This window comes from Diadema antillarum, unplaced genomic scaffold (genome assembly GCF_040938485.1).
Source record: "Diadema antillarum isolate AM-2024a unplaced genomic scaffold, OU_Dant_1.0 seq00001319_RagTag, whole genome shotgun sequence".
Taxonomy (NCBI): domain Eukaryota; kingdom Metazoa; phylum Echinodermata; class Echinoidea; order Diadematoida; family Diadematidae; genus Diadema; species Diadema antillarum.
The window spans coordinates 754,820-767,386 of NW_027272091.1; the positions used below are offsets into that span (position 1 = coordinate 754,820).

The window sequence follows — 12,567 nt, forward strand, 5'->3', positions numbered from 1 at the left end:
TTATGCAGTTCAAAACTCTGGTCCGACATTGACTTTTGATGAAATTGGCGTTTCCACTGCACCATGCTTACAGTAGCATAATTCAATCTAAGAAAGTAATATCATGTCTGCAAGAAAGAATGCTCTTTAACCTTGTCATTACTTTACAAGGTTCCTACTGGCAAAATATGTTAGATTTAATTTACGGTTTCAAAAACATTCATGTCACTGGTGTTGCTATGTACCGCACAATAAACTTTCCTAACTGAATCCATTTCTGGAATTTTAGTTCCATGCCAACATAAAGAAATATTTGCTATGCATTTCATCTCCCTGAAATTCATCATTTGACGTAAAAGATAAGCATAAGATTACATTTCCCCAAAGCACAAGTGGCAAAAAGGTAGGCAAAAAGGTACCTTGAATATCCAGTCCAGATGACATCACTCCAACCATTGCACCATTGTCTGATTCTAGAACTTCATCCGTCCTGTCACTCTTGGCTTTGCTGTCCACTATGACCTCACCACTGTCTGCAGTGTCCTCAGGACTGCTTTCCACACTGTCTGCCTTTTCCACCTCCTCCACCTCTTTCTCTGCAGTCTCACCAACATTTGTGGACAATCTGTTGGCATCATCATCTTCAGCAGTCATGCACTCCTCGATGCTGTCTCCCTCTTTCTCCGAGTCCTGGATCTGCTCGGCACTGGAGTCTCCTGCTGATTCAAGCCTCTGACTGTTGTCTACCACTCCATCTTTTCCAGAGCTAAGAGGCTGAGCAGGATCAGCTGAGGTAGGTTCCTGTGGCTTTACTTCCTCTACTGCATTCACAGAATCAGTGGCATAAAATCCTAATCCAACTTTCTCGTTATCTCTTTGCTCCTCCTCTGCAGCAATATCTGCAGCTATAACCTGCTCCTCCTCTGCAGATATATCTGCAGCTATAACCTGCTCCTCCTCTGCAGATATATCTGCAGCTATAACCTCTGCAACTGCATTTTCACGAGGAGATGCTGACGACCCATCCCTCCCTGATTGCAAAATTTCAGCTTCAGCCATTTCACAGAGAAGGTCAGGAGAGGCTTCTTCCTCCACATCTTGCATCGTTACATCTCCGTCTTCATCAATTGTCTGACTTAAGGCCATGCCTTTCTGCTCACTAGTGGAGAGACCATTTTCGAGTTCATTCTGTGGTGCACCTTTGCATGATGGGAGTTCCTTGATTGCTTCAATGGCCTCTCCTTGATGACACAACCTGGAAGCATTCGCTAATTCGTCTGGGATGACACATTCCACATCTTCTCCTTGGCTCATGGAATCTGCAATCACAATGATATTACTATCACAGAACTCCTTCTTCTCCACTTCTGTGACTGCATCCTCATTCACTTCCTCAGCTACAGCCATATCCTTCACCTCCCTCTCATCTCGAGTATGCCCTGCTGCCTTTTCAGAGAGATGTCTCTTTTGGTGCCTCTTTTTGAAGTGTACTCGTGACAGCTTGTTGCCAGACCTTGTCTGCAAGGGGCCTGGCGTTATGCACGATCTTTTAGACCTGAGCCTCTGAGAGATCGGGGACTTGGAGCGATCCCTAGTCTTTGTTACCCTTCCCGTCCTGCAGCCTCTCAGCATCTGGCTGCTGAGGGGAGATGTCTTGGGAGACCTTTGAGCCTTGCGAGCAGATCTGAATGTAGGGGGCGATAGGGTCGACTCTGGTGAAAGGTCTTGTGTGATCTTCTCTGCCAGTGATTGTAGGGACTGAGGAGAAATCTGGTACGCTGACAAATCCTTGACACGAGACTGCTCCTCCAGCGAATCATCCAGGCAGTTGATTCCTGAGCTGTCTGGAGTACAAGGAACATCTTGTCTATCTTCCCGGGATACGTTGTTGGTCTTTGGTGCTTTGGCTGCAAAGGATCTCAGCAGCTTGGGAGAAATCTTCGCAGGAGAGACCACAGATGATTTGACTGACTTGCTGGCAGCAGCCCTCTTCCTGTCTTCCGGAGACCTGAGCACCTTCCGGAGAATGTCTTTGGCACATTTGATCCTTGCACTTGGCTTGCACTTCCGTCCTGACCTTGTGATGGCAATCACATCCACATCATCTTTTTGAGAATTCTTGCCACGCACTTTTGGGGAGTCTGTTTTGCTTGCGAGTCTATCTGCGAGCACCTCTTTAGGTGGGGTCTCTGATTCAGCACTGAACTTGTCATCCCTGCAGTTGGGTGTCATGATTGGGAAGTCCACCTCGGAGTCGTCGCGATCCTCAACCTCCATACTCTCCTCTCCCTCTTTGTGTGAACTGCAATCTAGAGATTTTTTCAGCTGGACAAGGGGAACATCATCTTCGCTTGCAAAACTCTCATTCAAACTGGCCTGTGAATACTCTATAGAAGCCCTCCCACACTCAACTTGCTGTTCTTCCTGAACCTTTGGAGAAGAACTTAGAGTGCAGGTCCCAAATAAGTCTTCAGAACTACTGTTACATTCAGGCCCTGATTCATTTTTGTCTTTAACCTCTTCAACTGACAAATCCATTGATGCCTTTGGTCCTGATTCCACTTGACTGTCTTTGTCCGTTGCATCGCTCTCATTTTTCGTTTCTATGGAGACCGCATTCAAAGCTGGCTGCTCGACCACATCTAAAGTTTTACTTTCTTGTGCTTGTTTTCCTGCTTCACCTGCTGCTGACGCACTTGCCTGCGTGACATTACACTCACTCTTTGTTTCACTCTCTTGCGTTTGACTTCTTGCTTCATCTGTGGCTGATGCACTTTTCTGCACAACACTCTTCCTCGGTCTACCTCTCTTCCTGGGTGTTCCCTCCTTTTCTGCAGACTGTATCCTGTCCAGATTTTTTGAGAGACCAGATTTACTGTCTTGCATGGGAAGATTTTGGGAATTCTCTGGCGAGTTGCCCTTGGCAATGCTCTTGCGAGGCCTTCCTCGCTTCCTCTTAACCTGGCTAGAACCGTCTGCCGCTCCTACTGTGGTTGTCTCACCATTCCCCACTTCATTTTGTGCCTCCTCTGTGTTTACAGAAAGCTGTGTGTCATCCTGGCTGCACTGGGAATCCCCCACTCTGTCGCCCGTGATGGCATTTTTACGCGGCCTCCCTCTTTTTCTCTTTCCCGGTGTTTGTTGGAAAGATGGCTCTGACTTGTCTCCTGCCGTACTTGCTGCATCCTTTCTGGACGGACTGCTGTCACCTGATCCAGTCAGGTCACTAGATATCCTCACCACTTCGTCAGGTTCTGTCGAGAGCGACTCTCCTACAGTACACTGATCAGGCACATTGGAAAACAACTCAGGCTGACTGGCGATAACATCCCCTATTTCATTGCCATCCAAATTTTTGGATGCATTTATATTTTCGAGCAGTGGGATCTCTTCAGAATCATTCCTCGCTTGGCTGTCACAGGATTCTAGAACTGGTGGGGCCTCATCAACTTCATTGTCAGTCCTACAAATATTTGAGGATTCCTCGACAGATTGGTCTAAATCATCCACTAAGGGAGCAATGCCGTCCAGTTCATACCGTTCAGCTAGTTCTGCAAGGTCTCTCTGCGAAGCCTGTAAATTGCCGACTTCTGCCGCCTTCTTGTCCTTGCAGGGATCCCTTTTCTCTGCATCAGATCTAGATTTGGACGTGCCAGACACATCATCCAACTTCCTTTTCCTCTTTGGAGTCACCTGAAGACTGTTGGTTTCATCTGACAGACATTTCCTGAGTCTTGATGCTCCTTTGGACACAGAGTCTGTGCGCCCTTCCATGCCTGCTTGACCGCCTTCCCCGCACTCGTCTGCACTTTCCTCCGAGCTCACACTACTATTCAATACTAATCTGGGGGTGTACTGCTTTACGACTCTTTCACTGAGTTTCTGGAGTTTGATAACTGGTGTTGAGACAACTTTCTTGAACCTATCATCCAGCGGGAAGTCCTGGGGGTCTTCCTCAAGTTTTTCATCTTCTGTAGGACTCTCTGCAACAGACAATGGTATGGCATCATCCGACACATCCACGACACTTTCATTACCCTTCGGCTCTTCCTGTGTCTCAGGCACATCAAATATATCATTGGGATCATCCACATCCTTCATTTCCACCTCTGTAGCATCATCGGTTTGAGGAGCAATCTCCTCTACAGACTGATCCAAGCAGCTGTCTTCAATCAGCACTGCAGATGATTCGTTCTCCACCTGCTCCGGCAGCAAGATTTCCTTCACAGAGTAATCACTTCTTTTAGCTCCATCGTTACTGCCATTTGCACTGCTTTCTGTGTCCAGCCTGCCTGCATCTTTCAGCGGAGAGGAGGACTTGGCTACCGGCTGGAAGAAAGTAACAACTCTCCTGCAAGCTTTCTGAGAGCTGTCCTGGCTGCTTTGGGCAACTTTTTGATCACTAACATCCTCCTTTGTGGTAGCAACTCTCCTCTGGGCATTCTCAGAATGATCCTGCTGACTGCTTTGGAGAACTCTCTCATCAGTTACAGCCTCTTCCTTCTCATTTATGGGTCTTCCCTGTCCCTCACTGGTCTCCATCTTACCCTGAGCGACTTCATCTGCACTCTCCTTCTTTGAGGATGAGGATGGACTCCCACTTTCTTTTGGGAAGCTAAATTGCAAAGATGAGACCTTGTCTTGAGACGAGGTACTCCCACTTTCTGAATGCACTGGAGACCTAGAGGATGATAACAAGGATAGATGATAATACAGACAGATAATAATGAAACCAGGTAGCTTTATATGTGTTCGTCTGGTAGCCATTTTTCTCCACATTTTGTAGTAGGTTTAAATATTAACAGGAACGGACATGATACAATGAACATACAAGGAACAAACTCAACAAGCACTCAGAGAGCACAGACCTCCATCAAGCAGCTCATTTTCACACATAGGATCCATAAGGTGCTCTGGATCCTCACCAAAATTTAATCAACTATTCTGTGTGTCATTATAAACTTTTCCTGAAAATTTCATTCAAACAGTTTGCAACTTTTTGAATCATTTGCAAGCAATCAAGCAAACAAAAAACAAACAAACAAACAGATGCTGACAAAAACATAAGCTAACTGGTGAAGGTAGAAAGTACACATCACTGGAAAGTTCTGAGTCTGGAAAGTTCTGAGTCTGAAGACTTCAAGGAAATATTTATAATCATTTAGGGTTGAGTCTAATAAATCAGTGATATAAGCTGAGGCGGTGGGGAGAGTACTTACACTGGCTGAGACTGGGTCTGAGTTAGGCTCTGGAAGGTTTCAACATCTAGAGACTGCTCCAGGTCATTATAGAGGGCCAGGGACACCCGCTTCGTCTTCAGCACCTCCTTCTGGTGCTCCGTCAGGACGCGTTTCTTACTTGGCGAGGACGATATCACCACAAACTCCTGTCACATGGCACACAAATAGTACAGGCAACTGCCATTATAATGAAGTCCTCGGGACCAGCAGTTTTCTTTCATTATATCAAAATTTTGTTATAGCTGAACAATAAAGAATACAAAGATGTAAAGACAAGAATTTTGGGACCTGAATTTTTACTTCACAAGAGTTTCATTATAACTGTGTTCCTATAAGAGGAGTGCACAGTAACACAGAAATTTTAAGGGTTAAATAAACAAAAGGCTATGATGCATTCATCCACGTCTTTGTAACTTTTGTATGCCCAAGCATATGTGTGAAAGTCCTCTCAAAGCTTTAGCTTTTACACGACTGCTCTTATCAGAAGCAGTATAAGTGAGGATGACAATACTGGGTACCAAAACAATGTTCCTACCTGTACCAGTCTGGGCACAGAGACAGTAACTTCTGACATGGCAACACTTGATATGACACTGTTGACTGACAGGTCTTTACACATCACACTTTACACTGTATTTTTACACAGGTTTATGTCACCGTGGCTCTATTAAACTGCTTTGGAAATAATATTAGCCACTAGTTATTTAGACCACTCTTCCACATGGGAATTTTGGTGATCAATCCGCTTTATTTCATTTATTCATTTTTTATTTTATTATTATTATTATTATTATTATTTTATTTTTTATTTTCTATTTATTTTTTATTATTATTATTATCATTATTATTATTATTTTTTTTTTTTTTTTTTGGGGGGGGGGGGGGCATTTTACCAAATGTCATGATCAGCAAAGAGTGCTTCATATAAGGGACCTGACAAAGTTTTGTGCATGATCCACCATTGACCCACCAGCTTGCTGTCTTCATCCACATGAAGCTTCCTCTTGGCCACATCCACTGGGGCGGGGGAGGCAAACTGTTTCCTCTTCCCCACCCCGGGGGAATTCACGGCGACGGCGACGCTCTTCCTCCCCCTCCCCGGAGAGCTCAGCTCGGTCTTGACTGGGGAGGATGCCACCATGAGCTTCTTGGCCTCGGCCGTGCGGTGCAGGAAGCTGCCGTGCATCTTCTGCGGCGACGGGCCGCCGAAGTTCGGGATGACGGGCGGCGCCATCATAGTCTGAGAGGCTTCAGTCTATCGGTTAGCAGAAATATGACATGAAAACTTCATGAGATAGAACTGACCAACCAACAGATGTCATGGCAACCAACGGGCAAGTACACCGATGGTTGAGAAGAATGCTGACAATACGCAAGTCAAAGATGCATCATTGAGTTTGAAAGATACATTGTTTTTTCAAGGCTCATTTCCTTCATTGTTAAGAGGCAATTCATGCCTAAACAGCATGTTTAGACTTGAGTAGAAGTGTCACCCATGCTTGGCAATTAAATTTTTCTCAAATTTTATTTTATTTTCAATGACTGCGTGCAAAGTCTTTCCAGTCTTCTATAGGTTGCAGAATGCTCCACAACTTTGCAATTTAATGATGAATTCATCACAGGCAGAGAACATTGCTTTTAAAAACTCAGAAAACACAGAAAAACACAGAAAAACACAGAGACAAGATGTAAGCAATGAAAACTTGAGGAAACACAGATAACACTACAAGAAAGGGGACCATGTAGCTGACTCTACGACATGAGTAGACAAGAAAAAAATTGCTGTATGTTGTCGTCATTAGTATTATCATTCTTGTGCTACTGCTGCCACTGTTGTTGCCATAGATACTGTACAGTTTGTTCTTGTTTTTGTGTTCTATACTTTTTTTTTGGGGGGGGGGGGGGGGGGAACACATTCTCAGAGGAAGACAAATGTACCACCATTGATCCCATGAACAAGAATATCACACAAACACTGCTGTATCTATTTCTATCCGCTCACCTCTTGACTCATTGGTGTATCGGCGTTGATCTCCGCCTCTTTCCAGTTCGGTAGAGCTATATCACTGCGCTCCTTTATCATTCCAAGGCAGGGTCTGAAGAGAGCAATAACATTCAAAAACAAAAGATGAATTCTAAAGTTTGGGAAGTAATCGTGGGGAAATTGATGAAACACATCAGCTGAGCGTAATCACAAGCATCACCTCAGAAGATATCACAGTTAAGTAAGCAGGGAAATTTGTTTGTCCTCTAAATCCATGCCAAGAAATGTATTCCATCAAATAAGTGAAAGGTAAAAAGTTATGAAATTACATTCTGCACATCAAAAAATATCATATATCCTAACTTTATTTGTTCTTGTTTTTTTAAACTGAAACATTGCCATCCTCCAGCATTCAGCATGGTGTAGTTATAGTTAAAAATGATTTTGTTTCATATCTTTCTCGTACATCGCAATAAACTCCCTTAATGATCAAATTGCACACTGTTGCTCTGTAAAAGCCAAGAGGCTCAAGCATCTTGTGCACAGATATATAAAATATGATCATTTCTTTACTTTTGAAGGATATGAAATATATCTTTACTACTGTGACAAATTTGTGCCAAATGGATATATCCTGTCCAAAATATATCTATGTAGATTTGTTTATCATTTTTTATTCACTCCAAATAAGATTCTAGGCAAAGAAATGATAATCAAGTATCATATGACAGTACATTAATTTAAAGGATCTACATATTTTTAACTTGTAAATTATGTCAAACTACAATCAAAATGTCACCAATTTGTTTCTACAGATTTTATGGAATAAAGTAATCTTAACGACATAACTCTCCATTTGATATCGAGCATGCAAGATGTGCTTAACTTACAACAAAACATCTGGATACTCCAAGGTCTTCTCCTTCCCAAATGTCGCCATCCAAAAAACCAACGTGTAGTTTCGCAGGGAGCGCTTTTTGTACGTGAAAGCCGCTTCCAGCGCCGGCGCAAAAATGGCCAGGAAGGCGGAGTCGAACTCTCCGCCGTAGCTCGTCTGCACAGTTGTGGTTAGCTCCACCCACAGACGTTCCACTTTGTCCTCGATGGTCGCCAGGTAATCCTTGTTGGTGAACACAGGGCTGCCATGGAAACCAATATTTTACGAAGCTGTTAGCTTGAATCTGATTTATCTATTCATACATTTAATACATCATGTCACCACTTGATATTAAGACTGACAAGAGTAACAGTCATCAGCTGGCCCTTAATTTCTCCCATAAAGAATAATACTGAAACTTGAGTACAATCTGCAAGACAATCTTTGTTTTGTTGAATGTTGTTACGTAAATAATGTTAGCTTATTTGGTTATTCTGCACAGAAAATTTGAGAGAATTTTCTGCAATATTACTTACCTCACAGCATTCTTCATGAACTTGGCCAGTGGCTGGCTGAACTTTGACACGCATGCCTGCAAGTAGGTCGACACGTTGATCTGACACAGCTCGCCCATGGCTGCGGTCAGAGACTGGACAGCCGATGACCAGTGCATCAGGTCAGTCTGAAGTCAGGGAATGAAATACAGCACTTAATATTACCAGATCCGATTGGTGTTTATGTTAGTTACAAAATGTAGGTCAAATAACCAACTATCAATGAATATGGTTATTGGAACCTGATTTTTCTCGTTTGTTTCACAATGGACACTAAACTGAAATGCTACTTTGTAACACCTGCTTGGGTTTAACCAACTTTCTTTTCATCAAAATTATTATTTTTTTTTGGGGGGGGGGGGCATGGGAAGGGGTTTGGCTTTAAATGAATAACTTCTGAACTTGAGGGAAGTTGCAAAGGCAAATACAAGACAAATATCACTATTGTCTTGATGAAAGTGATATAAGTGAGCAGTACGATATTAGCACAGAGTTCTTGACAGCATATAATTGTAAGGAGCCATCTTCAATCTATTTTAATCTTATGGGACAGTACAAATGACACAGTCCAATGACACAATGATTGGTGTCGGGTCAATTGAACACGTAACCCCCCCCCCCCCCCCCCCCCCCCCAACATGCAATAAAACAGATATCATCAACCATAAGAATCCAACAAAAATCACACACACAACAACTTATAAAAAGAAATGTCGCTACAGCGACTGGTTATACCCCCGCCAAACAACATTTCATAAGCTTTGGTCAAAACAACATTTCATAAGCTTTGGTCAAAAAACTGAGGAAGTAGTTAAATCCGCAAGATCTTTCCTTGATCTTCTGCCATTAATATGCCGTTACCATGGCAACATACTTTCGGGTACTGTCGAAAAATGCGTCTTGCACATCTACAACCAAAGGCACACATCTGTACCAAGTTTCATGGAAATTGGGCAAAAACTGAGGAAAGAGTTTGCAACACAAAATTTTCCATCATTTTGGCTCATAATATGTGAGCTGTTACCATGGCAACATACTTTTTGTCACTGTCAAGAAATGTGTCATGCTGACCTATATCCTAAGACAAACATTCAATATGAATTCCATGAGAATTGGAAGAACACTGATGAAGCAGTTTTGCCATGAAGCATTTTGCCCTATATTTTACCAATAACATGCCGTTACCATGGCAACGCACTTTTTGCCACTGCGGAAATATGTGTCTTGCACATTAACATATTCAGATGAACATCTGTACCTAATTTCATAAAAATTGATCAAAAACTGTGGGAGGAGTTCGCGACGCAAGATTTGTACCCATTTTTGCCCATAATATGCCGTTACCATGGCAACGTACTTTTGGGTACTGTCAAAAAATACGTCTTGCACATCTACAACTCAAGGCACACATCTGTGCCAAGTTTTATGGGAATCGGTTGAAAACTGAGGAAGTAGTTCGCGACGCAAGATTTGCAACGGACCGACCGCCCGACCGCCCGACCGACCGCCCGACCGCCCGACCGCCCGACCGCCCGACCGTCCGCTGATTCCTATATACCCCCTTCAAACTTCGTTTGGCGGGGGTATAAAGATGACCGCATAAACAAACCTGGGCCAGGGGCTGACACAGCATTCCAGTCTGCTTTTCGCAAAGATTGGCGCAAGCCAGTGTCACATGACTCACGAGATTGACCAATGAGGTGAGGTTGCCCAAGGGACGATTCTTCTTCTTCTTTGCCTTCCTACCAGGAGTGTGAGGAGCTACAGATTAAAAACAAAAAAAGATACATAAGAACACAACTCCATGAGATTTCTGTGGTAATATATCTTCTGGTGATGGGCGTACTAGTCACTATGTTAACAAATGATGTGGATATTTCTTTCACAAAAAGAGTGCATCATTTGGGAAAGTGACCCTCAAACTATCACACTTTTCTTCCAGATATACAGTCATATTTCTTCCAGGTGCTGAAACCATGCAAGGAACAATTTTGTAGAGTATGAACATCATCAATTTCACATAGTAGAGTGTTTTTGGCCAATTGAACTGCACAGCCAAGTTTGAAATGCTGATATCTCATCACTGAGAGGAAATATTTAGACTAGAAGCACAAAAACTGAGTTGGGGGGCTAAATCAACCTAACATGAGAACCTTATTATAATAATACTTACTGCCAGGGTTCTTTGCATCCACTGTGAGCAGAGAATCAATGTTGTGAGACATGACTTGGCAAACTTGTCCGACAACATCCACAAAATGCCACCTCTGCAAAGCAAAATATATGCAAATCCATAAAGTGTCAAACTGAAACACAAACTTATCGAAAGGGTAAAGCTACTCAGTGGTCCTTCAAATGTCAAAGAACCTTCAATATTTCACGAGAAAATAATCAGCATATGATATTACTGACAGGGAAAAACTCATATGAAATTCAGATTATTTTTTTCTCCAGCCAGTTTCAGTGAATGACTCTCAAATTTTACTTTGTTTTCAATGAAAGCTCCATGAATCTCCCTGTCATCTCGTAACAAACACTTTCAAACTTCCCTGAAATGCAATGCATTAGTCCATAATAAGATGATGTAATTTCATAAAGGCTGCAACCTAACTTGAAGATACACTAGGTATATGCCTACACAGTACCTTCATTTCAATTGCAATGGAGGGCAACTAGTAATCCATACAACCAAAATAAAATGAAATTCAGACAGCATTAATACTCTTAACCCGTTGAGGACGGTTTGATATTGCTACAACACGCATTTCCCATAGACGCTTGCTCGAGTATACTCGGGACTCGTCCTCAACGGGTTAAGGCCACCGCACACTACACGATCAGATTGGTCTTAAAGTCTTAAGCCAAGCTGGGTCTTAAGACCAGTCGTACAACCGGACACCGCACACTATACGACCCGACTGTAAAGCGCGCGCAGTGCGCGCTGCGTGCGCACTGCGTGCGCTTGCATTTTACTGCATTGTGAATGGCTGAAAGCCTACGACCACTCGTAGAAATTCAACATGTCAAATCTCTACGACTGGCGCAAAGACCCAGTTGTACGACTAGAAAATGGCAAGACTGTGATGTCACACTTCTAGTCTTAAGGTCTTAAGACCGGTGAATTTGGGCAAAATCGTGTAGTGTGCGGCGGGCTTTAAGCATTCAAGCTCCCAGGGGCCTAACTACTTCTGGCAGCAGTAAAATATTTCAGGTTTTCCAATATAATTAAAAAATCATGCAGACTGACAAATTTACTGAAGAAAGAATATATTGATTCAACATTTGTGTCGCAGCACACACAACTTACACCAAGAGCAGAGTCATCCAGCAGTGTAAGCAGCTTTGCACACACATCCTCACAGCACTGGTTGCCCTCGGCAACGGTCACCAGGGAGGCAGATCTGGCAAACGCCTCGTAGAGCTCTGACCACAGCTTTAGTAGTGTCTTCACCGTCGGCTGGTGACAGGAATTGGCGGGGAAATGACAAAAGAAATTACTTTTTCTGCATGCATTTGTTTGATGTTCATTTTTGATCAAGTCAATGAAAATACTCTTATTCCATTAGAATTGTTGCAAAATACTGCCCTTTGAAGAGATACATGTATTCTTCTCCTCACCATGTATGTCCCTCAGTCCAACAAGAGGGTCATGATGACACAACAGAGTTTAGGGGGATTAGGTAATCTCTGTTCACTGACAATCACTTTCAAGACATCTTGGCCAATCAGAGAACCCAGCACAGTAAGGGTTAGAGAAAAGTCTGCTCCGACCCCTCCCCCACCAAAAAAAAAAGAAAAAAAAAAGAAAAAAAGGAGTGTGTGCGTGCGAAATACATGTACATGCACATCATATTGAGAATCTGGGTTAATTCACAACAGACGAATGTACACATATTCTTACGTGTTGTTGAAAGTTTAATCTTCTTTGAATGT

General features: G+C 43.0%; 1 protein-coding gene across 1 annotated transcript in view; it reads right to left on the reverse strand.

Annotated features, from left to right (window-relative positions):
* The window catches only part of LOC139708218 (uncharacterized), a 37,465-nt gene that overhangs the window by 5,682 nt on the left and 19,216 nt on the right, over positions 1-12,567 (reverse strand). The window contains exons 17-25 of the mRNA XM_071620191.1: positions 11,942-12,091; positions 10,808-10,901; positions 10,244-10,395; positions 8,617-8,762; positions 8,094-8,342; positions 7,222-7,315; positions 6,190-6,474; positions 5,199-5,365; positions 399-4,660 (exon numbers count right to left, since the gene is read on the reverse strand). Coding sequence (XP_071476292.1) covers positions 399-4,660; positions 5,199-5,365; positions 6,190-6,474; positions 7,222-7,315; positions 8,094-8,342; positions 8,617-8,762; positions 10,244-10,395; positions 10,808-10,901; positions 11,942-12,091 — 5,599 coding nt within the window. The remainder of the gene's footprint in view (positions 1-398; positions 4,661-5,198; positions 5,366-6,189; positions 6,475-7,221; positions 7,316-8,093; positions 8,343-8,616; positions 8,763-10,243; positions 10,396-10,807; positions 10,902-11,941; positions 12,092-12,567) is intronic.